Consider the following 17,631-nt stretch of genomic DNA (forward strand, 5'->3'; position numbering starts at 1 on the left):
AGAGATTGAAAGGGGTCAAGGGAGGAGTCCTGGGAAGTCCCAGAAATTTCTCCGTCACCCTGGAAAACTGGTTCAACCAACGTCTATGCGTCCATCCCAGGGAGCACAGGTGAAGCCTCCAGAGCCTATGGAAAAGGGGTGCTGAGCTAGGCCGGCCTCAGCCATGTCTCAGAGGCACCCCTGGAATCCCCACTGAGCTGGCCCACTTCGGAGAGCCGGGGCCCAGCCCTCTGGCCCCCTCGGTGTCCAGTAGGTGGCCCCTTGGCATCTCCATAGGACACCAAGATGGAGATTCCCGCTGGGGCCCAGCACCCCTTCGCAAACAGCCTTCTGCTCTCAGGTAAGGAGGAAATGTACACCCAGGACTGAGGGGAGAAGTGGTACCTAGCCCAGGGGCTGAGGTTTCCTCTTGGAAGAAGGGAAAGATTGTCAGGGAAAATAAAATTGTTAGAGTAAGATGGAGGGAGGGGCAGCAGAATCACAGCCTCATCTGCATTTTATCTTTGGAATTTTTTAGAATGTCAGGAGCATGAGGGCTGGAATTTATTTCTGTTTGATTCCCTGCTGAATCACCAGGGCCTAGAAATCTAGGGAATTTTAGATGTATCGTAAGTAATTGGTATTGTAGCATAAATAATATATTGGTTAAAAAATTATTGGTTAGATGAATGAATAAATTAATTCAGAGAGTCCATGTGTTTAGAGGCAGGCCACACAGCATCTCCAAGCAGAAAAACCTTCTAGGGACTTCCCTGGCAGTCCAGTGGCTAAGACTTCACCTTCCAATGCAGGGGATGTGGGTTTGATCCCTGGTCGGGGAGCTAAGATTCCACATGCCTCAGGGCCCCAAAACCCAAACATAAAACAGAAGCAATATTGTAACAAACTCAATAAAGACTTCAAAAATGGCCCACATCAAAAAATCTTTTCAAAAAAAGAAAGAAAAACTTTCTGGACCAATGGGATGGCAAACCTGAGGAATCCATACCTGGGTTCCCACTCTTGCACCCAGGGCAGACATCACTAATCAATCCCACCTCTGTTTCCATTGAGCAGCACTCAGAGCCCCCAGCTGAGGACCGATAGGGAGGAGAATGCCATGGTCCCTGCCCAACCTTCTGATTCCAGGCCTCCCCTATAACCCCACAGCCTCAATCCTGGTCCTCTGGGTCCCCCAAGGCTCCTGGGCAGCCCTCCGCATCCAGAAGATTCCAGAGCAGCCTCAAAGGAACCAGAACCTTCTCCTGTCTGTCCAGGGTGTCCCAGACACTATCCAGGACTTCAGCTGGTACCTGGGGAAGGAAGCTGATGGCAGCACGAGGCTATTCACCTACATCCCTGGGCTACAGCGGCCCCAGAGAGATGGCAACGCCATGAATCGGAGAGACATCGTCGGCTTCGCCAACGGCTCCATGCTCCTGCGTCACGCCCAGTCCAACGATAGCGGCACCTACCAGGTAGCCGTCACCATCAACCCTTCCTGGACCATGAGGGCCAAGACTGAAGTCCAGGTGGTTGGTGAGTGTTGGGCGCTGGGGGAGGAACTGTAGAGGCTAATGCACCCTGAGCAGCTACCAGGTGCCAAGCTCTGGGTAAACATTTGGTCCTCTCGTTCATGCACGTGACACCCAGTGGTGGGTTGAGTGCTTACTGTGTACCAGGCCCTGAAGGTATCATTTAATCCTCCCATGCATTAACGAATAACATATCTATTGATTGCCTACCTTGTGTCAGACATTGAGCTGGACCCTGGAGAGTGCACCATCTCATTGACTCCTCACATGCATGAATTGGTGAAATATTTATTGAGCACCTACTGTATGCTCGGTCTTGAGGGACTCTGTGTTCGTAAGTCAAGAATTTATTGGGGGTTCCCTGGCAGTCCAGTGGTTAGGACTCGCGGCTTTCACTGGGGTGGGCGAGGAGGGGTGGGTTCGATCCCTGGTGGGGGAACTAAGATCCCACAAGATGCAGCCAAAAAAAAAAGGAATTTATTGATGAATCCACTCTGGGCAAATCAGAGATATGATGGTGGGTGATAACAACAGCTAATATTTCCTGGGCACTTGTTAAGGGCCAACTACTGTTCTAAACTCTTGCCCTAGAGCACATCTCCCCAACCCAGGCACTATTCACATTTGGGACTGGCTCGTTCTTTGCAGGAGGGGCCTCTTCTGGACACTGTAGGCTATTTAGTGCCTTCCCTGGCCTCTAGTCACTTAGATGCCAGTAGCACCCTCCCAGTCATGACAACCAAAAATGTCTTCAGACATTACCACATATTTACCACATATCACCCCTGTTTGAGAACCACTGACTATATTAATTCATTTGTGTTTTTTCTTAAAACTCCATGAAATGTTATATGTATATCTCAGTAAAGCGGGGAGGGGAATATCTTCTCAAGCTTCCCAGGCAGACCTGGTCACTCATCATCTAAGTCCCCGTAGGACTGTTCATCCCTTTACCTTTGCAACTGGCACGGTGTGTTCTAATTTATCACCTTAAAAACTTGTCTCACTAGAATAGTAATTCTTCAGAGTGAGAGAAATAGAATGTACTCATCCTTTTATCATCCAATGTCTACTGCAGCATGTGGGGCATAATAGGTTCTCAGTTAATGTCAGTTGAATCAGTAAATAAACGAATGAAAACTTTCAACAACAACTCCATGAGGCAGGCACCATCATTGTCCCTATTTTACAGATGGGTAAACTGAGGCTTTTTTTTCCCTTGGCCCCTGCCCCAAGGCATGTGGGATCTTAGTTCCCCAACCAGGGGTCAGACCCGTGCCCCCTGCAGTGGAAGCAGGGAGTCCTAACCACTGGACCGCTGGGGAAGTCCGAAAGTGAGGCATTTGATAGAGCTTCAGGTAGAGCTGGCATTTGATCCCATGAGGTCACTATGCCAGAGTCTGGGAGCTTAACCACTTCCTCTCTAAGCAGAGAAAGAGAAAAAAAATGTTCCCTACCTTCATTCAAATGGGGGATGATGGTAATGAACATGTAAATAATAAATTAAGATCATATTTCAGAGAGAGACATTAACAATAATAGTGATAGCTAACACTATTTAGTGCTTATTGCATGCCAGCTTTACTCATAACTCACATAATCCTCACCACAGCCCTGTGAGGTGGGCAAATTATTAGACCCATTTTACAGATGAGGAAACTGAGGCACAGAGAGGTTATGACTGCCCAGTAACAAAAAAAAACTAAACAGGATGATGTGATCTGGGGTGGGCCTCATGGAGGAAGTGACATTTGAGCAGAGGAAGGGAAGGGAGCCCTGAAGGTTTCTGGGGCACGGAGCTCCTGGTAGAGGCAACAGCAAGTGCAAAGGCCCTGAGGCTAGACTAGCTTGGTGTGTTCAAAGCATAGATAGAAATACGCCCTGGCTAGAAGACAGTAAACAAGTTGGGTGTTGGAAGGCGAGATCTAAGAGACAGACAGGAGCCGGGCTTGTAGGCCATGGAGAGATTGACAAGAAGCCACTAGAGGGTTTAAGTGGAGGACTGATCAGATTCACAGCTTAAGCTAATCATGGGGTGCAAGGCAAGTTGAATCTCTGTTTTATCGAGAAGGTTTAAGGCACCTCTTGAATATCGAGCAGCTCATCATCAAATGAGCAGCAGAGTTGGGATCCGAAGTCAAGGCCTCCTGAATCAGACACACAGCTGCCCCTGCAGAAGCTATACTCCTCATTCACTCGTCCTTCAGCAAACGCCCCCCAAGTGCCACCTCCTCAAGGCCTCCTCTGTGTCCGGCCAGTACTGGGCAGTGCTGGGGACACAGTGGTGACCAAGGCAGCCCTGACCCTGCCCTCCTAGGGCTCACAGCCCAGTGGGGTAGACAGATATTAACTACATAATCTCACACACACACACATACACTCACACAATAGATCATTATGAACAGTGCGGGTACTGTGAAGGAAGGTAGAGGAATTATGAGATTGTAAATAGGGGTGTCAGGGAGGTTGATTGGAAAGGTGATCCTTCAACAAAGCTTGAATGATGGCTGGCAGTTCTAAGTAGAGGGGAAAGGAGCTTTGGGAGGTATTCGGGCAGAGGGCTCAGCCTGTGCAAAGGGCCTGGGGCAGGAAGCTGTAGGGCTCATGAAGTGGGCTGGCAGGAGGGTGAAGAGGGTCATCCTAGGAGGCCAGTGCTGCAGGATGGGTTTGAGCCAAGGCTTGGATTATAAGGACAGAAGCTCTCTCTAACTGACTTAGAGTTGGGGGTACTTTGTAGAACCCCAAAAGTAGCCCCTGGGATGTCAGCTCTAGGAGGCCTGGGTTCACAGCTCCAGTTTCTTTGGAGCCTAGAACAGGGCCAGAGGCACTGCTGAATGAATGAATGGGTGGGGAGCCCAGCCCTGCTCCTGCGAAAGGAAGGTGAGGAAAGCAAGTGCTCCCTCCTCCTCCAGGGGGCGCCATCTCTGGTCTCATCTCTACTCAAGGGCTCCATCGCCTCTCATGGCCAGGGATTCCCACCAGGACACTAAACAGGGTGTCAGCCCAGGCTTCTTTGCATATAGAGTCTCTTCTTCCAAAATGCAGAGATAGAAAGAAAGGGAGCTGGAGAGACAGACAGACAGAGAGGCTGAGAATCTGGTTGGTCCTGTCTAGCCTGTGATTTGCTTTCCCTTGAGTCAAGGGTCCACCCCTTGCCCGAGGGGGTGGGATCAAGTACAACAAACAAGATGGGGAGCTGGGGATCAGGGCTGGGACCATGAGCAAGGACTCAACAGCTGCGATCCCTAGCAACAGTCACAAAGCAGACTTTATTTTTTATTTGGCTGCGCTGGGTCTTAGTTGCAGCATGTGGGATCTTTCATTGCTGCATATGGGATCTTTCATTGCTGCATGCAGGATCTTTTTAGTTGCGGCATGCAAGCTCTTAGTTGTGGCACACGGGCTCTTAGTTGTGGCACGCGGGATCAAGTTCCCTGCCCAGGGATCAAACCCTGGGCCCCCTGCATTGGGAGCGCAGAGCACCAGGGAAGTCCCCACAGCCCGCACTTTTAAATGGGACTTGATTCTGCCTGTGTTAACAGCCACCATCCAAAGCTATTCGGTGTCAACGGTTTCAATTTACCAGCAATGCTGTTACTGAATTACGAGGATGAGTCAAAATTTATCCACACTCCGGTTATATTAAAAATCCTATAAATTCTACAGCCAGAGCACGGATAATTTTTGACTCACCCTCGTAGATGCAAGGTCTGCCCTTGGGGCCCTAGCTGAACTGAAGTCCCTCTGGCTCTGTCAGGGAATTCTTTCCCACTCAGGCTCAGGTTCGAGCTGCCAATCATAAAACTGAATTTGCTGCAAGCAAGACAGGCTTGAGAGTGGCCGGAGAATGGAGAAGAGAGCTTCTGTTCTAAAAGCACCTACTCTGCAAAGGGAGGGGAGTAAGGGGATTTTAAGGGTTAGGGAGCAGATAGGTCATCAGGGCTCTAGGAACCACGTGGAGATTTCAAGGGCAGCTGTGGGTGTGCGCAGTCATCCACGCTCCTTTGCATGAATTGTGCCTACCAGAGTACAAATCCCCTCTTTGGGCAGAGATCTTAGTGTGGTAATGGGGCAAATGTAACTTGGATACCTCCAGGTCTCATCTGTGCAGGCCCCTTCCTGAGGTCAAGTCAGAGCCGGTTCGGGGCGGGTGAAAGTTGTAGATCTCTTAAAGCACAGCTGCAAAGCATCTCTGTCAAATACCAAGTGCTTCTGAAACAAACACAGAGAGAAATCAGGTCAGGTGTCCTTCAGCTCTCAGGGACCGGTATAGAAATAGAAATAGTCAAGGCAAGGCAAGCCGGCCATCCTGGATCTAGCTGGTTCAGCCTGGATTTCTCTCAGGCATTTGTGGCATCCTGCTGATAAAACACGACTAGCCTGTATGATTAAAAAAAAAAAAAGTTTCTGCACCTGGGACCTGGGCTGCATAACATATGTGACAATATGACCTTTAGTCAAATGGCCAATCCTTTCAGAGGCTTTATTTTTGTGTCTGTAAAATGGGGGCAATGTCAACACCACCCGTCACAGGATCCTTTAGAGCAGCGGTCCCCAACCTTTTTGGCACCAGGGACGGGTTTCGTGGAAGACAATTTTTCCATGGACCAGGGCAGGGGGGTGGGGTGGAGGAGGATGGGGGGTGGGGGTGGTTCCGGGATGATTCAAACACATTACATTCATTGTGCACTTTATTTCTATTATTATTACATCAGCTCCACCTCAGATCATCAGGCATTAGATCCCAGGGGCTGGGGACCCCTGGTTTAGAGGACTGGCTTGGCAAATCCACGTGAAGCTGCTGCTTTTGAAGGTGTGGAAATAAAGAACAACCAAAGGAGAAAAGCAAAAGCTATTAATTCAGAGCTTGCTGTAGCCAGGGAGTCGGCCACTATCACTTCCATTTTGGCAGAGATGCAAAGGCAGGCAGAGGGGTGGCAAAGCTTTATAATGGAAAACAGGTGTGCCTTGTTGGAGGCTGTTGGCATAGAAAAGCAGAAGGTGGGCTAATTAGAAGCAGGGCATCCTCGGTGATCAATTAGGGTGCATATCTGGCTTTCTCTGGCTGGCCCTAAGTTAGAAGAAGGGACAAAAATTAAGGAGGCTCTTAGTTGTTAATCAAGTCCTGGCCATTTGGAGCTGATTGTTACAGAAGTTATTGTTTAGCTTCCTGCATTGTCACTGGAGATAGAAATCTGGCTTCCTGTAAGTCTGACTTAAAGTGAGCTGGCTTCCTGGGCTGTTTTTAGGAGGGTTAATCTCATAGGCAGCCTGCTGCACTTTGTGAGTCAGAATTCTATTTTTATAGATGGTCTGACAATTTTCAGTTTGTATACTGAAAGCACTTTTCAGATGTGATTGTATCTCATCAAAGATCAACATGGATAAATCTGGTCCACAGAAGACCCATATGATTCTTAGTAGAACTGAGAAGAGATGGTCCCAGAGACCAGTAAGGAGAAAAGCCAAAAAAAAAAATTTTCAGTCCTGGAAGAAGAAACAGAATGCGGGGTTCTGCTCTACTTACTTCTTGCTGTGTAACAAACTCAATGGTATAAAACAGCAACCATTTTACTATGTTCACGATTTCTGGGATCAGGAATTCAGACAGCTTTGTGATATCATGCTTCAGATGAAAAGATTCAAAAGGCTGAGCTTGGCTCGAATGCTGGAAGCTAGAAAAGTCTTCACTCACTTGCTGTCAGCTGGGAGCTCAGCTAAGCCTATCAACTGGACCATCATCACACGTCCTCACCAATGTGACCACTTGGGCTTCTTCACAACATGGTGGCTGGGCTCTGGGTTCATGGAGGGAAAGTATGTGGAGATCAAGTGTTCCAAAAGACTACTACAGGAACTCTATGACTTCTTCTTTTTTTTTTTTTAATGAATTAATTGGCTGCATTGGGTCTTTGTTGCTGTGTGTGGGCTTTCTCTAGTTGCAGCGAGCAGGTGCTACCCTTCGTTGCGGTGCACGGGCTTCTCATTGCGGTGGCTTCTCTTGTTGCGGAGTACAGGCTTTAGGCGCGTGGGCTTCAGTAGTTGTGGCGCATGGGCTTTGTTGCTCCACAGCATGTGGGATCTTCCTGGACCAGGGATCGAACCCATGTACCCTGCATTGGCAGGTGGATTCTTAACCACTGTGCCACCAGGGAACCCCCCTCTATGGCCTCTTCTGACCTAGCCTTGGAAGTCACACACTGTCACCTACACTGCATTCTTTTGATTAGCAGTGAACCACTAAGGTTGGCCCAGATTCAAGGAAAGGGGATTACACCTCCTGCTGGATAGGAAAATAGCAAAGTCATATCACTGATTGAGCATTCAATTACAATCAACTTTGGAAAATACAGTGACTCACAGGCTCCCTCTTTACAAGCTCACTGTCTATGATAAAAGACAAAATACAACAAGCGGTGAAAATCATGTGAATCGGGCAAGGTTTTTGCTGCAGCAACAGAAACTGCTTCTGGCTGATTTAAGCAGAAAAGGGATGAATTAAAGGATCCTGGGCAGTTCAAAGAGTCTCCAGGATGGCAGGCTTGGGAGGTGTTGCATATTGAATTATAGCCCCTCAAAAATATACGTTGAGTCCTAATCCCCAGTACTTCAGAATGGGACCTTATTTGGAGAGTGCATCTTTACTGAGGTAATGAAGTTAAAATGAGGTCACTAGGGTGGGCCCTATTACAATGTGACTGATGTCCCTGTCAAATGGGGAAATATGGAGACAGAATTTTGTATGTGAAATTGCCCCGGGTTTGAACATCACTGCAATGTCATGTCTTGTTTGGTGAATACAGCGCTTTAGGTCACGGCAGTGCACAGAGGAGGCTGCAGAGGAGGCTGGAAACTGTCTTTATCTTGCGCAGGCTTCTGCCCAGCTAAAGCGCAGGGTTCTTCTCAGGGAAGAAGGAGACATGGATAGTGCCTTCATGGTACTAGATGACTCCGGCCTTCATGTTCACAACTCCTCTGGAGGAGGAGCGAGGCCACGCTGTGTCGGCTGACGCAGGGAGCCTCCTCGGCTGCTTCCAAAACAAGTGATCGCTTACTCCGTAACTCTGGACCACAATCCTTCACTTCACTCTGATTGGGCCAATCTGAACCAATCACTAAGGCCAAATGAATGCGGCGCTCTGATTGGTTTAGGTCTGGATGGCTGCCCATCCCGGTGACAAGGGGTGGGGCTATACTACGCGAATAAGCTAAGAGGCTCCCCCAGAGCTGGGGGTGGTCTCCACGGCGCCTGAACCCTTGGAGGCCTCCCAAAGGCGCTGCAGTGGAAAGTGCTGGGGAGACACCCACATGTCCACTCTATCAACATTAATCAACTAATTGCATAATTAAGTTGGTAAGCTATGAAGGAAAAGTGTATCAGGAGTCTCCTTGGCCTGGGATTGTCAGAGAAGACTTCCGGAAGGAGCTGGGAAGAGAAAAATGAGCCGGAGCTATAGTGTGGGGATAGGAGCATGCCAGGCAGAGGGATCCGCATGGGCGAAGGCCAGGCAGCCCGGAGAGTGAGGAAGGGGGCCGTGGGTGATGAGGCTGGGTGGAAATATGGGGCAGCAGCGGGCCAGAGCAAGCAGATTCCGGGAGAAGGGGCTCCGGATTTTTGCAAGAAGCCTGGGCGATGGGAGGAGGCGGACAGACAGGGACTAGGAGGCTCCTTGGGTCGGCAGACACAGCCTCCGCCTTGCCCCTCCTCCTGAGTTACTCACAGAAGCCACTGAATTTCCATTTGCTCTTGTGAGGATTCGATAAAGCATAAGGTGGGGAAGAAGTTGCTAGCACGGTGTGTGGAAGAGGGACAGCCTTCTATCTTCTGCCCAAATGCAGCCCCTCTCAGCCTTGGTTTGCACATCTGCAAAATGGGCCTATATTAATATAGCCACTTCCCTGGGCTGTGGGGACAACTACTGAATATGCCCAGGATCAGATAAGTCTGAATATAGGCTAGCCTCTTCCTCCTAATGACGAGGTTAAATTTCAAAATGGGCTTTGGACACTTTGAACAGGTAAACTTCTAGGGAGATGGGTGAAATAGGCAAAGGTTGACTTAAAATATTTATTAATTTTATTACACAAATGTATATACATATATTCAGGATAGATGATTGATAGATGATAGATAGACAATAGATAGATGATAGATAGATATAGATAGATGATAGATAGATAGATAGATAGTAACACTTTAGTCCATTTGGAAATGAGTCTTTACTCCACTCAGACAGAGCCTGAAATAGCTCATTCTTACCCTTCAAGGGCTCTCAAGACACAGGTATCTCTTTAAAAACCCACGCACAGCAGTCATCGGGAGCTCAGGTGGCCCAGGTGTGATCCCAGCACAGCCCTCAGGAAGGTCAGCTCACCTCTCTGTGCCTCAGTTTCCTCATCTGTAAAATGGCACAGAACCTATTTTGTTGGATAATTGAGAGAGTTCTGTGTGTGTATGTGTAAACAATGTCACAACAACCCTATGAGAGGTAGGTATTCTTATTATCCCCATTTCACAGATGAGAAGAGGCACAGAGAGGTTGAGTAATTTGCCCAAGAACACACAGCCAGGAGGCAGCAGGGACTTAAACCCCAGCATTCTGACCTCAGAGTCTACAAGCTTAGCTGCCTAGAAGGGCTGGGATATAACAGGTGTCCAGCTTGAGATTAAAGGCTGGAGGTCCTCGTGGCAGGGGCCAGAAGTCAGGTAGGTTTGGTTCCAGATCTGGCATGTTGAGTTTGAGAATCCTACAAGCCGGGTCCCCTATGTCCCCCTCAAAACACAGCCCAGAACTTCATCCTTTTGCTGGAAGGATGGAGAGGTCATCAACTGAGGAGGGAAATGGCAGGGTGGTGGGCTGAGGATGGAGAAGCACGTCAGGAAATAGGTTTTGGATGTGCTGAGAATAGTAAGACGTCCTAGGGAAGCAGAGCTTTTGAGGTGGGGGGAGCCAAGGTGTTCCATCTAGGACTTGTTGAGTTTTATGTGCACCAGACAGTTGGTTGCTCAGATCTGAAATGCAGGAGAAAGCTCTGGGCTGGGAAGCTGAAATCCCACATCGGTGCTCTGTGGACAGTCACTGATGCAGTGGGGGAGGGTAGCGGGGAGGCCCTCCCAAGACATGGTCCTCTCTCTCTCTGTCTCTCTCACCCCCTCAGAAAAGCATAAGGAGCAGCCCATTACAAGCCTGCCTATGAATGCTGGAATTGTGGCTGCCATCATTATTGGATCTCTTGCCATTGGGTGTGTCTTCGTTGCCATCACTGCCTATCTCCTGGTGACAAGAGGCTGGAGGGTCCAGAGTCACAGGTACAGGAGCCCCAGGCCTCTCTCTCCTTCCTGTCAGTCTCCTCCCCCTCCCCTCTCTGGTCCCTTTGATTCTTTTTTTTTTAAGACTCTTTTTTAGTTAATTAAGTTTTTACTTATTGGCTGCATTGGGTCTTCATTGCTGCACGCCTGGCAAGCAGGGGCTACTCTTCATTGCAGTGCACAGGCTTCTCATTGCAGTGGCTTCTCTTGTTGTGGAGCACAGGCTCTAGGCGCACAGGCTTCAGTAGTTGTGGCTTGTGGGCTCTAGAGCACAGGGTCAGTAGTTGTGGTGCATGGGCTTAGTTGCTCCGCGGTATGTGGGATCTTCCCAGACCAGGGATTGAACCTGTGTCCCCTGCATTGGCAGGCAGATTCTTAACCACTGCACCACCAGGGAAGTCCCGGGTCCCACTGATTCTTCTTCCACAAGTCACATCATCCAACTCATACACAATCTCATCACATCTTGGAACCCTGAGCTGGAGAGGATCTTCCTATCCTGCATTGGACAGAATTCTGCATTGCAAAGGACAGAGACCCTACCTGTATACTGGCTTACCAAAAACTAGGAAATGTTTTTGTCCTATATAACATGAGCTTCAGGTATGGCTGGATCCAGGGGCTCAATTTTGTCACGACCATAGACCTCTTAACTTTCCTTTTCTCTATGGTGGCTTTATTCCCAAGCAGGCTCTACCCTTATGGTATGACAAGATAGCTTCCAGTGGCTCCAGGCTTATATTCCACCAGCTCAGCTACTCCAGAGGAAAAATAGTACCTTGTTCCTGATAGTTTCAACAAAAGCCCCAGGGCTGCCTCTCATTAACTTAACTTAAATCACGTGTTCTTACATGAACCAATCACCATGGCCAGGTGTTAGAATGCTCTGATGGGCCAAACTTGGGCTATTTGTGTAGCCATGGAGCAAGAGATAGACCGAGCTCCATGTGATCAAATGGATTGAGAGTGGGGAGGGGTTCCCCAAAGGAAAACTGGATGTAACTACCAAAGAATGGGAGTGGGTGGTGGGCAGGCAGAGGCATCAGATGGTGCCTACCTCTGGGGGGAAGGGGGTGGGTAGGTGGGAAGGAGAGGTGGGGGCAGGGGAGGTGGCCTGTTGGGAGAAAGCAAGAGGGAGGAGGTAGCCTGTTTCCCCAGGGGACAATCTATTCGTGAAAAATTCCTTCCTCATGAAATCAGTCCCTTCAGAACTTTGTCTCCTGACCTTGATTCTGAGCTGGTTGCAGATAAGATGTCTAATTTCACTGCCACTCAATAATCCCCAGAAAATGAAAGCAGCAATTTTGTCTCCTTCCTCAACTCTTCCTTATGTGTTAGTTTCTTGACCTTCACAATTCTATTTGTCTTTCTCTGAATACATTCTAATTTGGGATGGCAAAACAGCTTTCACCTCCCAGCCCAATTCTGATTAGTAAATCAGTTGACACATATTTGTTGAGGGCCTGCTATGGGCCAGGCACTCTTCTAGGCACTAGAGAGCTTGGTGGGAGAGGAGGTAGGGGGTCACGTCTAAGTTCAATGGGAAAGGATGCTGTGATTGATTAACAATGTCTGCCATGGTCATATCAAACGTAGTGGAGGCACATAAGGCATCCCTGCTAGACATCCTTCTTTTAGCTCAAAGGTGATTCAGTAAGAGGTGATGGGACAGATTTGGCCCACAGGCCATAGTTTGCCGTAGTCTCTAGAGCAAACTAAGCCTTAGAGACTAGAAGTCATTAGCCAAATGGCATAGAACTGACCTGTGAATGGCGAAAAGTTCCCAGGATAGGAACCCGAACTGAATACTTTGTAATCTCCAAAACCAAAATTAGGCATCACATATCTTGACCCTCTGACTAGCTTTCTTTCCGATAGAGCCAGTGATTCTCTATAAGCTTGAAATATTTCCAAATAATATTTCCAAATATTTTTCAACTAATTCAAATATTAGTTTTCAAATATTTCCAAATATTCCAAATAATATTTCCAAATATTTCCAAAATATTTCCAAATATTATTTCCAATAATATTTCCAAATTTTTAATTGTGATGATTTTTTTAAAGTTATTTTATTTTTAAAGATTTTTTTTGATGTGGACCATTTTTAAAGTCTTTATCGAATTTATTACAATATCGCTTCTGTTTTATGTTTTTTGGTTTTTTGGCGGTGAGGCATGTGGAATCTTAGATCCCTGACCAGGGATCGAACCCACACCCCCTGCATTGGAAGGAAGGCAAAGTCTTAACCACTGGATTGCCAGCGAAGTCCCTAAAGTTATGATATTTTTAAAGGTTTTGAATCACATGGTGAAAAGAATTCTTTTTTCTACTCTTTTTTGCATGATTCTGATAGTGGCAAATGAATGTCTCAGTCAGGTTCTAGTCAGCCTTTAACACCTTTCTAATACTTGCTAGCTTTTACAAAGAGAAAATCAGCAAACATATGGAGCTACAGGTCTAAACCATTGTTTGACTTTACTTTCCCACTTTCTATCTCACATCCGGCTGCACAGTTTTCATTCGCAATGTAACAGCTTCCAACTGGTCTCACTGCTTCCACTCCTGCCCCCAAGGTCTGTTTCCCATTCAACAGCCAGAGAGATCCTATTAAAATCAGTCAACTCTGGTCCTAGAGTTAAGGTCAAAGTCCACACCACGGCCATGAGACCCAGCTCAATCTGCTGCCCAGCCCCTCACCTCTCTGATCTCACCTCTTCCCACTATCCCCCTCACACTCTCTGTCCCAGCCACACTCCCCTCCTTGCTGTTCCTTTGCTGTTCCTGCTCCTGCCTCAGGACCTTTGCACAGACTGTTACCTCTGCTTGGAACTGTCTTCTCATGATTCCTGCACAGCTGGTCCCCTTGGCTACTTCAAGCCTTTGCTCAATTGCCACCTTCTCAGTGAGGCTCCCCAAACCTTCCTGTCTGAAACTGCACGCACACAGCCCACCCTCTGCCCCTTTTCGTCTTCGTTTTCCTTCATTGCACGTTTCACTCCCCGTCATTCGACTATGCATCATTTATTTGAATTCTCTCCTCTCTCTCCCCACTAGAGCGTCCACTCCAGCAGGCCAGGGGTCTTTGTCGGTCTTGTGCCCAGCTGTGTCCCCAGTGCCTTCAGCAGTGCCCAGCCCATGGTTGGTTGGTATTTTGTAAATATTTGTTTAGTGAATTAACAAATTTGTGGTCGTGATGTCAAGCGTATTTCTTAAATAAGGGTATTCAAATGAGCCTATTTAAAGAGGAATATTGAGGAAATCATGAGACAGGCAGGATTGTTTAGGCAGTCTGTGTAAATGATGAGATTAGGGATGCATTGCTCTTTGGCAGCAGGTGACAGCAGGGGAAACTTGAGGAAGGGCTGTGTGGCTGGGAATTATGGGAGAAGAGGCTGGGACGGGGACAGGTCTTGTCCTGGCTCATTCTAAAGTGGGGACCCTCTCTCTCTGAGGCCTGATGGACTTTCCGGCTTCTCTGAGTCTCTCTCCACCCACCTGAGCATCTCACAATCCTAACATCCTTCCCTCCATTTGCCCCCAGGATAACGGCCACAGAGAAACCAGAGCTGGACCCCAGTCATCATGCCGGTAAGCCAGAGGCCCCAATTTCACTACCCAGCTCTCCTATGGCCCCCTCCTCTTCTCCTGCCAAGCCAAAAACTTCCCTGTGGTCCCCAGCTTGGGGCCTCCCAATCACTTGCCCGGCCCAGACCTCGCCGGGACTCCCCAGATTCAGCCCACAGAGTATGATCACATCAGCACTCAACCCAGACCTGTTTTTCCTCCTTTTCTGAGTGTCTGGCACTCCCTTCCCCCATCACCACCACACCCATCAGCCACACCGGTGGCTCCTGTCCACCAACAGGTCACAACCCAACCCAACCCAAGCTCCATCTCCCAGATTCCCACACCCAGCTCCTCACTGTTCTCTCTGCCTCCGCACTTGCCTCCACCGCATTCCTGGGCAGGGTCCTTCTAATACTCTGACCCTGCAACTCTTCTGCTCAAACACCCTCGCTGGCTCCCCAGTACCCTTAGGACAAAGTTCAGGCTCCTTAACTTGGCTCTCAAGGCCCTTCCTAAACTGGTCCCCACTGTCTTTCCTGGCTCCATCTCTCACATGTAACATGTCCATCCCCAAACAAGCAAAACGATGCAAAGAAATATAAATATAATCTAGACAGACGAAACATAGTTCCTCAAACATGGGCAGCTCTCTCACCACCAGGCCTCTGCAGGCATGCTCTCCTGCCTTTGCATAGCTCTCACTTCTCTTTCCAGTCTCAGATGCCCCTTCCTCCAGGAAGCCCTCCCTGACTCTCCTCCAGGTCCCCTAGGAGCTCCCGCACTAGACTGTGAACCCCAGGAGGGCAGAGCCAGGGCTGCCACAGTCACTGCTGTGTCCCTGGCAAGAAGAGGGCTTAACACAAATGTTAGTTGAATGAATACATAAATGTCAACAGCAGCCTGTGGGCCACCTGTCATCTGGTTCCTCCCCTTGTCCTCTGCTTCAGGTGACAACAACATCTATGAAGTGCTTCCATCTCCAGTCCTCCTGGTGTCCCCTCTCAGTGACACAGGGTCCACGAATGCCATCATGGTGAGCCCTCGCCCCTCTCCCCTAAAGCCTACTTCTGACCTGGTGTCTCCCCTCTGAGTGGGCTGGGGTGCCCTGGGATGCCTTGTCGCACAATTTGGAAACTGCTGTTCTCTGTCTAGGCTGCTCCCTGTTTTAAAAATATAAGCAGAAAAGACTGGAAGGAAACAGCACAACACAAAGAGCATTTGTCTCTGGGCGTGGGGGCTGGTGGGTGGTCTTTATTTTCCTCTTATAAGTGTCTGTATTTTCTACGCTGAGCAAATATTCCTTTTACAGTCAGGTGGGAAAGGTGGATAAAAATAAGAATTAAATAAGAAGAGAGACTGGGAATTCCCTGGTGGTCCAGTGGTTAGGACTCCGAGCTTTCACTGCCCGGAGCCTGGGTTCAATCCCTGGTCGGGGAACTAAGGTCCCCAAAGCCCCGCGGCGGAGCCAAAATTGAAAAAAAGGAAAAAAAAAAAGAGAGACAAAAAGCTAAGACTAAAAGCGTAGAACCACAGGTGCTGACAGGGCGGCTGAGTGTTAACAAGGTGATTGTCAGACCACTGGACAGGCCCGTTTCTCAGAGGAGAACACTGAGTGCAAGGAGGCTAATCCCCTGCACCTAGAGGCCCCAGAGTCAGGGAGGGGCGATGGAGACCTGGAGTCCAGGTATGTCCATACACCAAAGGGCAAAGGTGGGGGGTCCAGGGGCCCGGTTCATCTGTGTTTCTCCTTTGCAGCCGCCGAACCTGCCCCTGCCCCCACCTCCACCGCTGGAGAACCAGCCCTACCAGGTGTGGAGCTGGGAGGTGGGAGGGGGTGTCAGGGACCCCATGGAGGCGGGGAGGGGCCAAGATGACCAGGCTTGGTGGGACGGGCTGTCCTTTCCAATCCCCATCCCCCACCCCTTATGCCCACCCCCCACCCTCCCCAACCCCCAGCCCCCACCCCTGCCAACTCTCGGGGTCTGTAGCTCCCCTGTAAGCACATCACAGCTGGGCTGAGAGACCCTGGACAAGTCCTTTCTCCTCTGGGGGGGGTTATAGTTTCCTCCTTCATCAAAGGATTCCAAGGCAGTGAATTTGCTCGGGAGGAAATGAAGCCCAGAGAGGGGAAGGGCCTTGCCCAGGGTCACACAGCAAGTCAGGGCCCCACCGCAGGAGCCCATTCCTGGGCCTGGGTCTCAGCCGCTCTTCCTCCCTTCCCCGTCTGCCCCTGGGTCTCTGCCTCTCTCTCAGTGTCCCTGTCTGTCCTGTCTTACATTTCTCTGTGCGTGTCTCTCTCCCCTTCTCGGGATCTCCCCACCCCCAATTCTTTGTGACCTTTTATCTTTCCCTCCCTCTTTCTCTGTACTCCACACAACTTTGTTTCTCTGTCTCTCTCTCTGTCATTGCCCCTCCTTTTCTGTGTCTCTGTCCCTCCCATCTCTTCATCTCTGTCGCTTCATGTCCTCCCTTTTTCGTGGCTCTCCTGTGACCGCTGTGTCTCCCTGTCTCTTTCCATCTCGGTCCTTCATCCCCTGTGTGTGTGTTTCTCTCCTGTCTCTCGGTCTCTGCCTGGTTCCTCTCTGCCTCCCCCTGACTCTCACCCCCCAACAACAACCCCTCTCTCTCTTTTCCCTCCCCTCCCCCAGGACCTTCTGAACCCAGACCCTGCCCCTTACTGCCAGCTGGTGCCAGCCCCCTGAAGGGGCCCCAAGCCAGGCCAGTCGGGGCGAAGGAAAGCCTCAGCCCCCTCTGGGAGCCTTGAACCCACAGAAAAGCCACACCAGAGACCCAGCAGGACGAGGCCGTCGGGGCTGTGAGGCCGGTGAGGCGGACTCAGCGGAAGACTCAGCGCAGCATCGGGCAGGTGTCCCATGTGGGGGACCAGGGACCGTGACGGGCCCAGCTCCTTGCTCAGACTCTGAGTGTACAACCCGCTGTTACGTCTGGACTTTCAGCAGCCTGGCCTGGACCATGTGCCTGGAGAAGCAGGCTTTCGGCTCCTCCCACCCCAGAGTCCCCCATCCGGATACTTGGGGGTGACGAGTGGTCTCAGGCCTATGTCCAGCAGACCTCACAAGCACCTGCTGGGCTGCGCCCCCTCCTCTCAGCCCACAGTGCCCCACCCTGCGCTGCTGGTTGCCCTGGGCGACCCTTCCCCTGGGCACCTCCCCCAATGCATGCCCCAAAGGACAAAGCACGTGACGGCAAGGTCCGGCCTCATGAACCTGTGGCCCC

General features: G+C 49.7%; 1 protein-coding gene across 3 annotated transcripts; it reads left to right on the plus strand.

Moving 5' to 3' along the window:
• Window positions 1-10: 10 nt before the first annotated feature.
• Window positions 11-17,251, plus strand: CEACAM19 (CEA cell adhesion molecule 19). Of its 3 annotated transcripts, XM_057711364.1 has the most exons (8): window positions 11-340; window positions 1,150-1,518; window positions 10,674-10,824; window positions 13,882-13,965; window positions 14,369-14,415; window positions 15,342-15,427; window positions 16,150-16,203; window positions 17,043-17,251. In XM_057711364.1, exons 1-8 carry the CDS (start codon window positions 286-288, stop codon window positions 17,094-17,096), a joined length of 900 nt encoding a protein of 299 aa, XP_057567347.1. In that variant the 5' UTR covers window positions 11-285; the 3' UTR covers window positions 17,097-17,251. The 3 variants fall into 3 exon arrangements, with proteins under 3 accessions (XP_057567347.1, XP_057567348.1, XP_057567349.1); XM_057711365.1 differs by lacking the exon at window positions 16,150-16,203; XM_057711366.1 differs by lacking the exon at window positions 13,882-13,965.
• The last annotated feature ends 380 nt before the right edge of the window (window positions 17,252-17,631 follow it).

This window comes from Hippopotamus amphibius, chromosome 16 (assembly GCF_030028045.1).
Source record: "Hippopotamus amphibius kiboko isolate mHipAmp2 chromosome 16, mHipAmp2.hap2, whole genome shotgun sequence".
Classification (NCBI taxonomy): domain Eukaryota; kingdom Metazoa; phylum Chordata; class Mammalia; order Artiodactyla; family Hippopotamidae; genus Hippopotamus; species Hippopotamus amphibius.